The 18,440-nt window shown below is 37.3% G+C and overlaps 1 protein-coding gene across 1 annotated transcript in view; it reads left to right on the top strand.

The window, feature by feature from the left end:
- pcgf3 (polycomb group ring finger 3) overlaps positions 1-18,113 on the top strand; it is a 45,074-nt gene extending 26,961 nt beyond the window's left edge. Inside the window, exons 5-10 of the mRNA XM_077247523.1 lie at positions 4,175-4,230; positions 4,994-5,104; positions 8,401-8,489; positions 12,868-13,005; positions 15,190-15,270; positions 17,370-18,113. Of these exons, the coding sequence (XP_077103638.1) occupies positions 4,175-4,230; positions 4,994-5,104; positions 8,401-8,489; positions 12,868-13,005; positions 15,190-15,270; positions 17,370-17,417 (523 nt within the window). The 3' untranslated portion in view covers positions 17,418-18,113. The remainder of the gene's footprint in view (positions 1-4,174; positions 4,231-4,993; positions 5,105-8,400; positions 8,490-12,867; positions 13,006-15,189; positions 15,271-17,369) is intronic.
- The last annotated feature ends 327 nt before the right edge of the window (positions 18,114-18,440 follow it).

Here is an 18,440-nt window from a genome sequence, read left to right as displayed (position 1 = left end):
TAGCATACATTGTAGCATTAAACATGTCACCATTGTTGAGATTCATATGCTGATTTTTGAAGTCTGTTTCGTTCTTAAAAAAAATATAATAATGATTTTCAAAAAATTTCTGCAATGTATTAAAAATTCAGAATGTCTGCTCTGTGTTGAGAAAGGTGAAAGTTATTTATTAATAACAAGTTACAATTTTTGGTCAGGGATAAGATTAGTGAATCATTCTACTTTTTGAAAAATGAAAACTCCTGAACGCCTTTGTTTTTGGTTTATTTTTTAACAAATTATGTGCTTTGGTAAACACTGTTCGAAAGACCAAAAAGAGTCAAACTGCCCAACCAAAGGAAACACTCATCACCATAATGGCGACCAAACATTTTAAAACATCGGCATCTCCGTTAATAGACATATGACAGAAATAAAGTCAGTCTGGTTAGTAATAAGTGAAGCTGGTAATGCTGTGGAGTTGTTTGATTTTCCTCTGCTAGGATCTTCAGAGATTTAAGGTCGTCTTTTTATCTTCATCTGATATAATTTAAGGCTGTGGCTGAAAGTCAGTTGTAGTTCTTGTGTTTCTCTTTCCTTCAGTGAATCTGCTTGTTAACATTAGGTGTTCATCACTAATGCTCAATCAGCACTCAAACACTTAATTATCTCATTAACTTTACCACTGCTTCAGTGTTACTTTAACACTCTGTAGAGTGGGACCATATGTGCTCTGAGCAGTGTTGATTTAACACTGGTGATTTTGCTGTGTATCATCGGGTCCGGTATCAATATATCCATAGACTTATAAAATAGATTTCATGTTAACGTTTCATACCTGAGATGTGTTCCTTCTTCCAAAAATGTTTGATTCTGGTACCGTTGGCCGCCGCTGCGCAATTTCAAAATTCAAACGGCAGCGATCCCACAATGCTATGCGGTGGCTGTAAAATAATGGTTCTACAGTTTAGTTACAATAAAATTACAGTATTGTCCATACATTTACCATCATGCATTTGCATTTACAAGAAAAACATGAATACAATATGTTGTTGTAAAATTTATTGTAAAAATTACATCAATTGCTAGCAGTGTGACCAAACAAGCCTTTTGCAATCATATCCCACTCAGACGTCCTGTTTCAATAGGGGAAGGCCTTGCTGCTGAGACACACACACACACACACACACACACACACACACACACACAGATGTGCTCGTGTGTGTAAACTGTTGGGGTGTGTCGTCCATCTGCCCCCTGAGCATCGGTGCCTCTGTGTCTGATGGATTCGCTGGTGCTCTGGGCCGGATGCCAGCTCTTTCATAATTCGTCATTTAGCTGCATAGTTGCTTGCAGTTGCGCGCTGATGAGAAACAATTTCTAAACACATTAAATATTCACCATGATCCCAGGGCTTTCTCGCTGCCTTCTGAAAGTGGTGGAAAAGAGACGCCCCAGCCTTGCTGGTGGATGAAAGACATGCGGGGAATAGAAGGAAGAGACAATATAAGAGTTCGGGGTCAGTTACGCCATCAAACCAGCTCTCCTCTCTCTCCGCATGATTAATCTGACCTTAGTTTAACACCCTGGTATTTATGAGCCACACTGTTTGATCGTGAATGAAAACTGGATTTGTGTGTATTAACAGTGGCAGCTCATTGATCCTCGTCTCTCTCGCACTTGCGCAAACCTACACCCACACGCACACAAAACAGAGCTTTTGTTGATCAGCTAGCTAAATGCCAGTCACCCCCTCACCACCAGGCCTTCCGGCCCCCTCTGTGGAAGCTCACTGACGGCTAATTGGACCTCTAGTTTCCCCGCCAGGCTGCTGGGATTTGGGAACAGGTGGTGGCTCTGGCTGTGCACCAGGGACACAGGTGCTCTACTGCTTCACTATCCTGAACTCTTTCTTTCTCTTTCTCTCTCATCATGCCCACAGGGAGCAGATCAGCTAACAGCAAACTGAACTCTTACACAGAACTGGCCTGTGCACTCAGTGTTGCACGAGTGCAGATCTAAGATCAGATTCTTACTTGTCTAAGTCATTATGTGCTATTAAGAGGAACTGAACTTCCACAAGGCCTGTTTCACTGAACTGAAACCCCAAAATCTTAAGAAAAAAAATGTGCATAAAGAAAATTAGGCCAGTATTTGATGGCGATAATTTATTCCTATTGCTGTTTTATACAGAAGAAATGTTCATTACTATTATGCTTTGGATGGTTATTTTTATTATTATTAGTGATATGCTTTTTAAAAAACAAAAAGAAAGGTAAAGGTAGTTCTTTAGAACTTTGTATTTATCAAAGAATCCTGATAAAAATGTATTTGTTTCGAATCAAATTTCTGTAGGATCATATGACACTGAAGACTGGAGTAATGATGCTGAAAATTCAGCTTTGCCATCACAGGAATAAATTACATGGAAAAATATTTTAAAATAGTAAACTGTTATTTTTAAATGATAAACAACTGATACAATATAACTGGGCCATTCCTGGGATTCGGTAATATTTCAGTTGTCACTTTTTAAAGTGGTGGTTCACCAAAATGAAATGCTATAGGTTTTTCACAATACTTTGGTATGTCATTTATAATGAATAAATGAGTTATTGCTTATAGTTATTACATTAAAAAAAATGTTTTATGTCTTATTTCTATCATACACCAAGCATTTTGTCATTTTTTTTATTTTTAGTCTATTATTTTTTTGTTGCAATATTGTAAGTATTTATTTGTTACTTTCTGTTACTGTAAATGCAACATATTTTATTAAAAAAACACAATGGAATTATGTCCCTGAGTCTGAACTCAACCCCGTCACACCGACCATTCTCCGCCTATAATAATAATTTGGGCTCCACCCATATGTGACATATTTTTCCAGAAATTGCATCATTAAGGTCTCTTTAACAGTGGTAAATGGTATCATACTTTTTATTAATATTTTTGAGGTGTATTATGGTCAAGTAGGGTACTGTCGAGCAACTGTCAAGTCAACCCCATCGCATAAAAGTAAGATATATTTATTTTTATCCATAAGTTTAAGTATATTCAATGTACTTAATTCATTGCTGCCATATATGGTCTACTCTCCTACACTACACGAGGACCAGTGGCCATTTTGAGCAAAAATCCTCAACCCCATCACACTCAACCCTGTCACATACACGTATATTTCTCATCTGAAAGGGTTTTGAGTAAACCCTTTTGGTAAACTTGTGACAGGGTTGAGTTTTTCACTTCATTTATGAATAATTTTATATGAAAAAATATATTAAATAGCCATGGTTTCAGTAAAGATATACTTACCAAAATCATGACAACTCAGAATTTAATATAAATAGAATATTTGATGGAATGTGATGGAACGGAGTTGAGAATAAAAGGTGTTTAAATCTGAGAAAGAAAAAACTGAAAATATTAAAAGGTCTTTATTGCCTGAGAAATATGATTTGTCGGCTTGATTTTTAATCAAATAAATGCAGCTTTGGTGAGCATAAGAGACTTCTTTCAAAAACAATAAAACAATGTTACTGACTTCTGAATGGTAGTGTAAATAAAAATTAAAGATAATATTTGTATTAAAGTAATTACTTTAATGAAAACTTAATTGTTATGAAAATATCATAATGAACACAAATTTCTTTAAGTAATGACATTTCTATCCAAATCTCTTCAACTCCTTCTCGACATGAGATTTATCCTTAAAGGAGTGCAATGGTTGAAAGATATCTTTTTAGATTTTGTCAGAGTGAATACAGTGTCCTAGAAAGTATAAGCAACACAACCAGAGCTGTGAATCGCAGAGTGTGTGCTTGTTTTGGCTGTTGGCTACATGGAACCGGCACTCGTGGGTTTTGCAGCATGGAAACATGTTCTCGGAGGCGGGCAGCCGTACAACAGGCGCCACAGAGATGAACATGTCAACACACGCTTAATAGGTTTACCTCCGAGCCCTGAGACCCACCAGTCACAGGAGAATATAGAGACACGAGGAAGAACTACACTATATGCTAATTAAAGATCATAGTTATGAGGAAACATGCCTGCCAAATGTAAATGCTAATTGGAATGTTATTGGTGTACTTTTTTCTGCATTTCTTACTTTTCCTTCAGCTGTGTTTCTTGCTGTAATAATGCATATTGTTTAAATATATAATATTCGTTACCATTTCTCTGTTTTCCTCAGCCATGACCGAACAATGCAAGATATTGTCTATAAGTTGGTGCCAGGACTGCAAGAAGGTTTGTGTTCTTTTTTGTTTTAGAAATATAGATATCAGAGTACAATTTATACTTTCCCACCTTAAAGGGATAGTTCACCCAAAAATGAAAATTCTGTCATCATTTAGTCACTCTCAAGTTGTTTTAAACCAGCATTTGTTTCTTTGTTCTGTTGAACCCAAAAGAAGATATTTTGAAGGATGTTGGTAACAAGTTTCTGGTCCCCATTCACTCCAATGGTATTTTGGTTTTTATACTACGGCATTCAATGGGCTCCATCAACTGTTTGGTTACCAGCATTCTTCAAAATATTTTCCCTTGTGTTCAACAGAACAAAGAAACTCATGCAGGTTTACAACAACTTAATGGTGAATAAATGATGACAGAATTTTCATTTTTGGGTGAACTATCCCTTTAAGACAAAACAAAACCTGGATTACTTTCTGAACAAATGTACCTAGGCTGAACATTCATTAGAACACATTAGTCTGAGGAAAGAGCATAATCTTTAGTAAAATCAAATGTAAAGCGATTTTAACTCCTAAAAGTTATTTTGTTTCTGTAGCAAAGGTCACATTACTGTTTTTCTTAAAAATACATGGCACTAGAAGTTAAGCGTGTTTCATGCTGTCTAGAACAGATCCCTAAGATCCATGCGAACCTGTAGTAAAAATATCCACTGATCACATCAATTTTTTCTAATGCAAAGCATATTTTATGAAGCAGCTTATGATGTATGCTGTTGTAAGACTTTAATTCATCCTATTTGCTTTCTTGTGTGCAGCGGAGATGAAGAAACAGAGAGAATTCTATCAGAAGTTAGGCATGGAAGTGCCTGGAGACATCAAAGGAGAACTGTGCAACCTGAAAACCCACCTAGACGCTCAGCGCAATGGTACGTCCCATCTAGGATCACAGTTGAAGTGGAACAGTGTGCCTTTCACGTGTTCATGTTATAAAAAATCATAATTTGTATAAAGAAAATGAATCATACTGAAGGACCGTTACAAATCTTTGCAGCATGACATTATTTTCATGGTAGTTAAGCACATTTCCCCCCAGATTCTTCATTATTGTAATGCCTACAGATGTATTAATTCTAGGTTTTTTTTTTTAAATAATCCTCAGTGGTTATTCTTATTTCTGAAATGCAATCTTTTTTTCAGCATCAATTTATAGACCGTTAAACCCCTGATATATGCTTGTCAATGTAAATGATACACTACCATTCAAACGTTTCTTTTATTAACAAGATAAATATTTAGCAAGAACACATTAAATTGACAGTAAAGACATCTATAATGTTACAAAAGATTTCTATTTCATATAAAAGCTGTTCTTTTTAACTTTTATCAGAGAATACTGAAAAAAATGCATCATTATCTCCACAAATATATTAAGCAGCACAACTGTTTTCAACATTGATAATAATCAGAAATGTTTCTTGAGCACCAAATCAGCATATTAGAATGATTTCTGAAGGATCATGTGACGCTGAAGACTGGAGTAATGATGCTTAAAATACAGCTTTGACATCACAGGAATAAATAACATTTTAAAATATGTTAAAATAAAAAAGTTATTTTACATAATATTTAGCAATATTACTGTTGTTACTGCATTTTTTTGTCTGATAAATGCAGCCTTGATAAGCATAAGATAATAGTAGAGTATAACAAAAAAACTATATATAATTATTAATTAATGTCAATAATTTTTTTTTGTATTACAATATTGAAAATTGGTGGGAAAATGTGCTTTAATGGTCACGTAACAATACAAAAAAAAAAAAGAGTCCTAAAACAGGCTTCCTTTTTTTAACGCAAAACAGAATTTCTTATTTGCCCAGTATTCTGCTTTTATTATATTGGTCCAAAGCAGTATTAAAGGAAGAGTGTTTGGAAGCTTCTTTAGCCTCAAAACAAGCACATTATTTCAGTTCATTTGGTAGGAAACCGGCCCTTACCACCTGTTTGATGTAACACAACCGTCTAAACCCAGGCAGTATCTTGTTCTTCTCATCTTTCAGGTCTGTGCGCAGTGATAAAGTCTGTGCAAATACTGGCCCTCAGGCATGTTGAGTCAGCAGCCGTAATGGCTGGATTCATGCATTGTAGTAAATAAGGCTTAGATGCAAGTGGTCTCTTGTTCCACATTGTCTCAGCTAGTTTAGCAGACCCGTTTTTCTGAACAGTACTTCATTTTAACTCCTCAGGCGCACCGCAAAACCATCAAACTGAACCGAGAGGAGAGGCACGTAGTAAAACGATGACGTAACTGACTGCATTACCACATAACCTGCCCACAAATAAGCATGACAGCCTTTATTTATTATTTTTATGAGCATCAAAAATACTTTTTCGGTGTCACACATGTACCCTTTATAAGATGATTTGCCTCATCATGCCACAGTAGGGTACCTGACGGTCCTTCTCAAATCCCATAACAGTGGATATTAACCTGTGACTGTTGCTGAGCTTGAAAGAGAAGTCACCCTTCCGGAAAGCATGGTCAAATTGCCACCTTAGCTTGTCCGCCTCATCCCCGGACAGCTTTGCAGAGGCACCCTGTCTATTAACCACCCTAACGAAAACTTATTCCACTGGAAGTCACAGTCTGCTTGCCTCAGATTAGCTCAGCCTCCGTGAACTTCTTTTTCCCAGCCTGGGAACATTTTAAGTTTTGGAAAGGATATTCTGAGTGGCCTGTGAAGAAGCCATCACTGTAACAGTCGCGGCTTGAGAACGACTGAACCCAGACTGCATTTCGTCCAGATGCTCGATCTCTTTCCCATTAATGCAGTTGAGATTTCTGGTGATGCAATGACAATGTCATAGTGATGCTTGACTGCCCCTCATACAAAATCATGAGGGTGTCATGAGTCTTTCGGTTGAAATGCAATAAAATAACTCAACCATGCTCGACTAGACTGCTCATATGCATCTAATTCCCAGTTTTGGTAACTTTAGCAAAAAAGTTGCTGTGAGGATTTAAAAGAAGAATATTCTGTGTTAAATACAGCTTAAGCTATATTTACAACACCTGTGGCCTGCACAAAACATGTTGACACTCGGTTTGTCAAAAATGAAAAATGGGTACTTTTGTGCAAATGTACAACACAAATAACAACAATTTGATACTGTAAGTAATAATCACACAAGTATGAGCTTCATGTTTATGTAGTTCAATCTCAGCAAATCCTTTAAATTCATTTTTAAAGACTTCTGGATGTTTTACGATTTCTTTTTGTGATAATTGACAGCCACAGATGCAGTTCATATACATTACTGTTCAAAAGTATTCAAAAGTCTAAGTGTTTTATTAATTAAAGTGTAATTTATTCCTAGCTGAACTTTCATCACCATTGTCTTCAGTGTCACATGATCCTTCAGAAATCATACTAATATGCTGATCTGGTGCCTAAGAAACATTTCTTATTATTATCAATGTTGAAAACAGTTGTGCTGCTTATTATGTTGGAGGAAAGTGTAAACATGATCTTTTTTTTTAAAGATTCTTTTATAAATAGAAAGATCAGCATTTGTTTTCTGTCACTTTTGATCAATTTAATGCATCCATGCTGAAAAAAAATATAAATTTCTTAAAAACAATCTTACGCACCCCCAATCTTTTAAATGGTAGTGTTGGTTACACTGGATCTCTCTCATCAATGTTAATGAAGGAAGTTATTTTTAGGCATGTATAAATCTGTAATGAGATGCAGCTCTAGTTTCTGACCTGATCAGTGGACAGTCTGAGGTGTGAAGTGTTATTTGGGCAGGTTGAATTACAAATTAATCTGTTTCCATTAATGAGCTGCAGATTTGTTTTCTAGACTTGTAAATGTGTGGCGGAGCACGTTGAGATAATTGTTTTTCTTTTTCTTGTTTGATTAATGTTTCTTCACTGTAATGAAGAAACTCTTCCGAGAATCACAAACTAATACTCGATATAATTCAAGCTCTGAGAAACAATGAATTATAAATGCTTGGAACAGTAATACAAATTATGATTAAACATTGATCGTTTTAAAAGTTGAATCTTTTGTTTGGTAAGTTGAATGTATGTATTTTCAACTCTACATTATTTTAAAAGCAAAATTGTGGAGAGATGGATGTGCACAAAAAATGTCATGTTTTTATGGTTGTCTAGGGTCCGTCTTGTTAAATTTGTAAAATTTGACTCCACCAGGTGACCTGAAATCAGAGGATCCAGCCAATAAGGAAGCAGGAGAGGAGAAAGCAGAGGAGGACAATGACTACCATCGCAGTGATGAACAGGTAGGTTTCCCTGTACCCATCTGACCCTTCTCATTTCCCACTTCACATTCTGTTAGTGTGACCAAGTTAGTATAAACAAATCCCTGAAAAGGGCTATGTTTGGAATATTATGCTACTGTACTAGTCTGTTTCTGCCGTGTACAGTACTTTGGAATACATGGATGACACATTTCCCAGTCTGCAATAGAGCACCCAGCATAGAATAGCATATCCCATAATGTAATGTGCTCAACATGACCAGTTTTCATTTTTAGAGTGATGAATGAACCAATTATGTAAGCTTTTAACATCCTTTTTCTGATTTAGGACATTGTTGTACTAACTTGTTGAACTAAACATGCATATAATGAGGTCATGTGCAGCATAATAGTATTTAAAAAGTTTCTCTTTGCATAATGTATTTACCTTTCTATTTAAAAAAAATAATAAGATGCAGTCTTTAGTACAGTGTACTAGCATTCCATTCCGAAAACTGTCAGGTTCCACTTTATTTCAATAGTCCACTTTAGACATTCTACTAACTATAAGTCATTTTGCATTTACATCTCAACTAACTCCCATTAATTTGCAACTACATGCCAACTCTCATTAGTAGACTGTTATAGTTACGGTAAGTTTACATACTTAAAAGTTACAGTAGAAGGTCTTTTCTGGGTGAAGCAAAATAGTGTTAGCAGATATAAAGCAGATAGTCTACTAATACTCTAATAACTGGTAGATGACCAAAGATGCAAAGTTACTTATAGTTGGTTGAATGTCTAAAGTGGGCTATCAAAATAATTGTTAATATGCCAAATGCTCAGCCCCTTCCTGTCTGAAATATCCAGTCTATGTTCAGATACATATGCAGAGTTGTTTCAGTGTTTTAGAGGGTTGGTAGTTTCACTAAAGACTGTGATATAGTAGAGTTTGTATTCCTGCTCTCCTCTGTGCTTCTTAATAATGTAATAACATAACAGAAGGTTGTGCGGCTTATGTCTACACACTGCTACTGCATTTGGAATACAGATTATTTTCTTTATATAGGATCTGATACCAAGTGGAGTGTAAGTGTAGGTCTGATGTTTATGCTGCTTATACCGTCTTAGATATATTTGAGTGTATATTTAAAGTATACCATTTTTTTTGCAATAATTGCATTTCCAGCAAAAATCAAAAAATGCAATAACTCATAGTGTGATATAAGATTCCCTAGTGGAGTGTGTGCATGTGTTAGTGAGATTTATAGAGTAGAAGGCACAAAGAAAAACAAGGTATGCTAGGGTGTAAATGGCATAAATCTGCCTGTGTTCTTGTTTGTGGGAGGAAGAGATCTATGAAGATTTCAGAGTTACGTTTCTGTGTCCTGTGTTGTCATCAGTCAGTTGTCTTGCAAAAGTGCGAGGAAAGATTGTCTGTACATGCGGTCTGCTGTAGTAAAGCTGAGACAGACACTTTGCCCTCATATATAATGTAAAATGGAAATAAAAATTTCAGCAATACTCGTTCAGTTACGCTCGGATGGCTATGAAACACTTCTGTTGGTCAGACCCGTCCGGGGTGACCTTGCAAGGAGAAGTGAAGCCAAAAAGAACCAGCCAATACATAAACTGTGAAGTGCAAAGGAATTAAAGAGATTTAATAATAATGGGATTTGTTTAGATATATTTAGTAGCATTTGTGCTGAACATTTCACTCTACTGCTTTCTGGGTAAAATTCACACTTTTAAAATGAAAGATTAAAAATTGTCCAGTTTTATTGTTATTTTTCTCCACTTAATTATAAGCATATTTATCTTGCTTCATACACAATTTTGGTTTGCAGTTTTTTATAGGATTGCCTTTAATGATGGCAAATCCGAGTCATCGTTCCAAAAAATGGGTTTTCAGTGGTTCATTTTGGTCCTCACAGAACTGTGATCACATTATGCGTGTTGTTAATTTGTATCACTGAGAGTCAGATTTGCTGAAAGAGTCAGTTTAGTGAGTCTATTGTTTACTTGAGACCACAAAGACCAATTCAGTCCAGTTTATGAAAGAATCATCTAGACCAAACGATTCACTGAAAATATTTATTTAGTTAAATTACTATTCCTGCAGAACATTTCACTCCACTGCTAATAGACACACTTCAAAATTCAACCTGCATCTGACTTAGATGAAGTGTTTACAATTTTATTGTTTTATTCAATTCATTAGAAGCATAAATTTTGTGGCAGGATTGTCTTTAATGATGAAAAAAAAAAAAAAAGAAAGTTGGCTTATTTCTGCGAATTGGGTCTTTTGAGCAGTTTGTTAAGAGCTGGTTCAGAAAAATGTATCATTAGGACTTATTTTTGATCCTCACTTACACGTCATCGCATTCATTAAATCATTGTGAGTCTGTCTTGTCTTAAAGAGTCTGTTTAGTGAGTCTCCGAAGAACAACTATGACCTATTCGTCCATTCTTAAGAATGATTTATATACATATCGGAGATCACTAATTGCTAGTAAAATAAATAGCAAAAAGCCAGTGTAGTTCTAAGGGCTAGAGAGAGAGAGTGGAAAATGGTCATGTGAAATTAAATTGGCTGATGTTGGTGCAAGAAATCACCTTGATTAGCATTATAAGTAGACTTCTGGGTGAAAAAATAAAATGCTGCAAACGTGTAAAATACAGCCTTTTTAAAATTACCTCAGAATGTGGGGTTATAATAACACGGTGAGTGTGTGATAGATACAAGCCAGCGGACATTCCCCACACAAACCAGAAGCTCTAACCTTGTAGAATTAGATTTTAAATCACAATAATCAACATTTCTTGGCATCTCAAGGAAATGAAAGCTATTTGGTGGCGGCTGCTGCAAATAAAAGGCCCCTCTTATGGTTGTTCTGGGATCCGGTGGTTTAATTGGTTGAGTGAGTTCACCATTAGTCATTTGTGTGACTGTTTGCAGTGAGCATAACAGCCCCGTGCCGTAATGACCCAGTAATCACACACACACATATGCAGCTAATAGCGAAGTTCCTAGCTTGCGTTTAATAGTACACCCATGTATGGATTACATCTCGCATACCTCCTGCCTATAACCGAGCACATGTGCGATTTACTGCCCGGTGTTCTTTTAAAGAATGTGGCCCTTCTCTCTCAGCACCATTTGCCCTTGAAATGGACTGGCGTTTAGCCGCCAGGCGCAGCTGCCCCTCCTCATCATTCTCCATTACTGTCTGTTCTGGGTGAGGCCTGGTCCAAATGGGCCACTGTGCCACTCTGCACTGCTCAGTCACTTATCGGCAGAAGGAGAGAGGGACGGAACGAGAGAGAGAGAGGCATGAAATCTTTAATGCGTCTTGACTCTCTGAAGCCCTCACTCTGCCCGAGGCGACCGCAGTCCACTGGCGACTCAACCCTCAGCTAAGTTTTGAAAGACGGTGGAGGGCTTTTGGATTTGTTGCTATGTGTTTTTTTTTTTAATTGCAACCTTAATCAATAAAAGTATTGATTAAAAGTATAATTTACCACAAACTTTAAAATGGTTATGTAAAGTGATTCAATGCATGTAGGTGTAGGGATGCATGTGTAGAATATTCTTCACATTAAGCCACTGAACAAAAACATTGTCTTCACGTTGTTGCGACAGGTGCTGTTTACAAAGAGACGGACAATGACTCATCTTGCATATTATGTTGCGAGTGACACGCTGTTGTCACAAATATTCCTGGGGAAAAGTAATAGGGAGATATATATATATATATATATATATATATATATATATATATAAACTATATTTTTGGATAAAAATAACACAAAAGCTGTATTCCAGTTACGCGGGGTATATCTCAAGAGGTTCAGTTTACAAAATTAGCTCATTTGGAATGCACTGCAATGTTATCAAACACTTAAATTAGAGGTTTTGAATAGGATTATCATATGCTTGCAATACCAATCTTTCCACTTGTATTGAAAATGAATTACAGCAATTTGCAGTGAGAAGCAACTGGAGGGAAGTTAAAACTATCAAATGACAACAAATCATGTTCAATGAGAGTTTTAGCTGACATGAGCGACAGCGATAATTGGCGTTGCAATAATGTTGAGCATACTTTATGCAAATAGCCACAGCACAGGTGTAACAAAGCAACGACAAGATTTTGAGAGCCTTGAGTGGAGATTGAAAGATCATCCCACCAGTTTAGTAGGTTTAGTACCTGAAATCATGTTTTTACATGCACATATTTTGTCAGGCTAGGACATTTTGTAGGACATGTAGCCTACACTGAATGGATTCAAACATTGAAAAATGTGTTAAGCTACTTGTCTTCGCTATTTGTTTAGATTTTCTGGTCTCTAACACAATGCAGTTATCTAAATCTTCCATGTGATTATCAGTGCTAAGTCTAAATGTCTTGTCTGTTCAGGTGAGTATATGTCTGGAGTGCAACAGCAGTAAGCTCCGAGGACTCAAGCGGAAGTGGATTCGTTGTTCGGCTCAGGCGACCGTTCTCCATCTCAAGAAGTTCATCGCAAAGAAGCTCAACCTGACATCCTTCAATGAGGTATGTGATCATCCATATCTGAAGATACATAGGCTCGAAACGGAACCCATTATCGGCCTTTTGCCTGGGCCGAAGTTAACTGGTTAGAGACCTTTGCCACCAAAATCCGTCCGGCATCGCTGTTTCCTCCATGACAATGGCTCATGCGTGAGTCACCACGCGGATTTCAAAACTCCTCCGCGCTGTCACAATTCCCACAAAGCTTTCAACGTGCCTCATATTTTCAGAGACAAATAATAGCCTCTAATATCATTTGCTCTCTGTCATGTATCTCGCAGCCTGCCAACATCTCATAGTGCAATTTAACACAAAACTTGACTAATTATTGGTACTTAATCATCGCCCCCCCCCCCCTCCTTTGTGTTAGAAATGTGTGGGCCTTTCCACCACACACATCCGTCAAAAACTTTCCGCCGGAATAATACTGCCAAATGCCTGTTGTTCTCTGCGAGTATCGAGAGTTATAGCTGCCAGTGGCACAATACTGCTCTGAGCCAGATAAAAAATATAACTTTGAAATGGCAGCAGTTTGTGTACAGCTCTACTTTGAAGTGCAAGAGGAAAGCAAAACCTTTGAAGAACTAAATATTCTAATAAGCATCAAAAGTTTCATTGTTTGACGCCATCTCTCTGAACATCTTTGGTTCGGATCCCAGATACTCGCGATGACTTTAATCTCAGAATAGTGCAAAGAGCTCACGGCCTCCAGCAGGTGTTGCTGTGGTCGTGCTGCTCTCGTTCGACTTACAGCGAGCCAAAACACACAGACACCGGCACTGATGTTTCACTGCATGCTATTCCAGTGAGAGCGGCATCTCTTATACTGTGGTTCACATAATCCTCTGGGCGGTTATTGCTGCTCTTAAAGGTTTTGTGTCCTTTTGTTTTGGCTTGAATAACAGGTGGAACGAATGTTTTGACAGTACAAAGCACTCACTCTTCTGTAAAGCACCATAAAATCCCACCTGTCCCAAGAGACGTTCGTACACAATTGATTATGCGGTTCTCAGGGGTAGTTTATTCTGTTTGGTCGATGGCATCATTCTGTGGTCATATGTTTGTATAATGGCTGATAAACTGTATATTTGAGCATTAAAACAGACAAATGATGTCCCACGTAGCTGTACTAGCTTATTTCTTTCATATTACCCACGGCACTCTAGCCATGAAACATTTGAGTCTGACCGTAATTGCCAAAAGGTGGTAAATAAAATTTTATTGCTGAAATGGTGGTGCTGGGCATCATTTTAAAGACAAAACTAGCGTTAAATTTGAAAGAATGCTAAAACGTTTCAAGTGCTAAAAATATTAAAGCTTAAAAATAATCAAGGTAAATACTAGGGAAGGGTCTGGATGGCCATTAGGGTTGGGTTTTGTTTGAATTTCAGCTATTCTGATTCTTATCGATTCCTAGTTTGGATTAAAAAAAAAATGAAGTCAAACATTTCAAACATTTTTATGTTATCTTCTTGCAAAACATTCTGTTGCAGCTGAATACCATGGACAGAAATCAGCATCCTGAGAACAACTAACTAAATTTCAAAGCTAATTAAAGACATACATATACAGTCAATTGTCAAGTATACAGTCAACAATACAATAAGAACAAATAAGCAAATTAGGAATAGCAGAAATAAATACAACTGAACAAAGTTTAGAAATTGAAATCAAATGTAAACATAACACAGCATAGTTTTCTTTTTATAAATAAAATGTAGATAAATCTTTATCATAGTTAGAAAAGTTATTCAGTCAAGATAAGTGAGTGATTTTTTGACACGCAAGAAGACGTGAAAGAGAACTCAATTCAGTATTCGCGCACTAAATGAGCACTTTTTGTGCGCGTGCTCTGGATGTGCCAAGCACGTTCTATTTTGTGTCTACTTGTGATTGAATGCTTTAAAATCACATTAAAGTGCGCACACAGGAATCAATAAGTGGAATCTAAATTTTATAACGATTCCAGAATTAAAATCGATTTTCTATTCCCAATCCTAATGGCCAACTAGTCATCCGGCAGCAGATTATTTGACCATCCTGATCCATTTGTAGAATTTTGAAATCTTGATCAGCTGACCTATGTAATGGTCCTGTAATATCATGGAAAGTGTAGTTTTGTTTAGACTTTTCCACATACTGCAACATTTTTTACTTTGTTTGCTACATTTGTGTGCTTATTTTTAGCTGGACATCTTATGCAATGAAGAAATCTTGGGCAAGGATCATACTTTGAAATTTGTTGTGGTAACAAGATGGAGATTTAAGGTAATTAATGATCAATTTGTATGCATGCATGCTTGTTTTAGATTAGCCGGCTTTAGTCTTCCCGTTTGCCGTTGTGATGTGAATGTCACGTGCATGCATGCATGGATAATTTGCATGAATTCATTATCATATGCAGTATGTGAAGATTAAATATGAAAATGTTGTCATGACCAGTATTTTATATTTATACATTTTATATTTATTATGATTATAAGTAGTATACTAAAGTATTTTTAAATATATAATTTTTTTAATAGTATTATTACAATCATTATACAGTATCTCACAAAAGTGAGTACACCCCTCACATTTCAGCATGTCTTCTTAAGGGACAATACTTTAGAAATGAAACTTGGATATATTTTGTGAGTAGTCATTGTGTTGCTTGTATAACAGTATATATTTACTGTCCTCTGAAAATAACTCAAAATACAGCCATTATTTTCAAAATAGCTGGCAACAAAAGTGAGTACACCCTAAGTGAACATGTCAAAACTGTGTCCTGATTGTCAATATTTTGTGTGAGCACCATTGTTATCTAGCACTGCCTTAATCCTCCTGGCCATGGAGTTCAGCAGAGCTGCACAGGTTGTTGCTGCGATCCTCTTCCACTCCTCCATAATGACGTCACGGAGCTGCTGGCTGTTAGACACACGATGCTTCTCCACCTTCCGCTTGAGGATGCCCCACAGGTGCTCAATAGGGTTCAGGTCTGGAAACATACTTGGCCACTCCATCACCTTCACCTTCAGCTTCCTCAGCAAGGCAGTTGTCATCTTGGCGGTGTGTTTGGGGTCAATATCTTGCCGTTCTGCCCAGTTTCTGAAGGGAGGGCATCATGTTCTGCTTCAGAATGTCACAGTACATGTTGGAGTCCATGTTTCCCTCAATGAAGCGCAGCTCCCCAGTACGAGCATCACTCATGCAGCCCCAGACCATGATGCTACCACCACCATGCCTGACTGTAGGCAAGACACAATTTTCTTGTTACTCCTCACCAGGGCATCGCCACACATTCTGGATACCATCTGAGCCAAACAAGTTTAGCTTAGTCTCATCAGACCACAGGACATGGTTCCAGTGATTCATGCTCTTGGACAGGTTGCTTTCAGCAAACTGTTTGCGGGCTTTCTTGTGAGCCAGCTTCAGAAGAGGCTTCCTGGGAGGACGGCCATGCAAACCGACTTGTTGCGGTGTGTGGTGTATGGTCTGAGCAATGACTTGAGCAATAACAAGCTGACCTACCGCTTCTGCAACATCTAAAGCAATGCTGGCACGATCATGCGCCTGTTTTTTGAAGCCAGCTTCTGCACCTGACGCACAGCACGAGGACTCAACTTCTTTGATTGACCCTCGCGAGGCCTCTTCCGAGTGGAAGCCGTCTTGGAAAACCTCTGTACGACCCTGGCATGTACTGTAACTCAGTTTCAGGTGTTACCAATCTTCTTATATCCTAGGGCCATCTTTGTGGAGAGCAACAATTCTAATTCTCAAATCCTTGGAGAGTTCTTTGCAATGAGTTGTCATGTTGAACATCTAGTGGTCAGTATGAGAGAATTGTAGTCAAAGCACAAATTTGAACTGCTCTAATACAAGATACAACAGTTTGTATGGTCCTGTCAAGCAGACAAGCAATTATCACTTAGGGTTTACTCACTTTTTACGCTAGCTATTTTGACAATAATGGCTGTATGTTAAGATATTTTCAGAGGACAGTAAATATATACTGCTATACAAGCAACACATTGACTTCTCTAAAATATATCCAAGTTTAATTGGATATACTATACTATTGTTCCTTGAGTAGAAATACTTAAATGTTTGCTCAAATGTGAGGGGTGTACTCACCTTTGTGAGATACTGTATGTATCTGTTTTTTTACATTTATCCATCGTAAACAATGTTCAATAGCAATTCAGAAATTGACATTTTGATGCACAGAGCAAGTTTTTTTTTTGAAAGATTGCATATCTAATCCTTCTCTGAAATGCCATTGCAAAAACGATAGAAGCATTTGACTTTCTGTGCCTTTGTTTCCGTTCTAGTTGCTCTATGACTTTCAGTCACACGAATGCATGTGTGTTTTGTGTGCGTTCCAGAAATCCCCCCTCCTCCTTCATTACAGACCCAAAATGGATCTGCTGTAGTTGGACAAAAACGCTTGGTTGTTTTGGCCCAGTGGCTGAGGACTGTGCTACGTGCTATATATGCAGAGACCATCAACGCCCACACCAAACAAACGCCCGTCAACACAGACACACGAGCCAGCAAACAACAAAACCAGCACAGCCACTGCGACACTGGCGACTTACGGGAACAACCGCTTTTCTCTGTCTGTTTGTCCGCTATATGTCCTATATATGTGAAAAATTGAGAGAAAGCATATATTTATACTTTTGTATAGATGAGAGAAGTGGAACCAAGACCCTATTGGTGCGCTGTTTACACTATAAAAACAAAACAAAAAAGACAAAAAAAAGGTCATAAGAAAAGGTTAAACATTTTTTGTACCATTGGACTTTGTTCCCACCTCAATTATGGGCAAAAAGATGGTGCTCGGTGTCTGCCGTCCTCCTTGGAAGTGTCAACTTTTACACTGCTAACCAGAAGAGAGGAGGCGTTTCAAACTGACAGCTCTCTCTCAGGTCTTACCCAACACTTCTCGGGAGCGCAGAGCCTTTCTATACTTATATAAAGCAGTTTATATGAGTGTATTATCTCAGAGCGGTTTCTTTCTTTACTTTCCGGCGCCGCTACGAGTGGAATTGTGAATAAGCAAATTTATGTGTAGTATTTATGTTCTATTTACCAATATTGTATATAAAAGTTGTTGATGGAGAAAAGGGATGAAAGATGTATTGAAAGTATGTGTGGAAGACTAAAGGCTAGAAAAATAAGAGACTGTTTAGAGTGGTTTTCCAAAAGTGCTATATTTTGGCCTACGTTTATGTGGCTACATGGAAACGACGCAAATGTTCAGCTAAATTCAAGCCAGATTCCGAATTGGGTGAATCTCTCAAAATATTCTCACCCCAAAATTAAATGGTAAAAAGAAAATGAAGCTTGGTTTTGGGACCATTAAGATTTTGTTTTTGTATTTTGACCCTATTTTCGTGACAATTACGCAAATCCGCAACACGCAAATAAATTATAAAGATTATTTAACAAGA

The sequence above is a fragment of the Siphateles boraxobius genome, unplaced genomic scaffold, assembly GCF_051911475.1.
Source record: "Siphateles boraxobius isolate OS27281-9 unplaced genomic scaffold, OSU_SipBor_1 3, whole genome shotgun sequence".
Lineage (NCBI taxonomy): Eukaryota > Metazoa > Chordata > Actinopteri > Cypriniformes > Leuciscidae > Siphateles > Siphateles boraxobius.
This window is presented reverse-complemented; position numbering and strand designations above follow the sequence as displayed.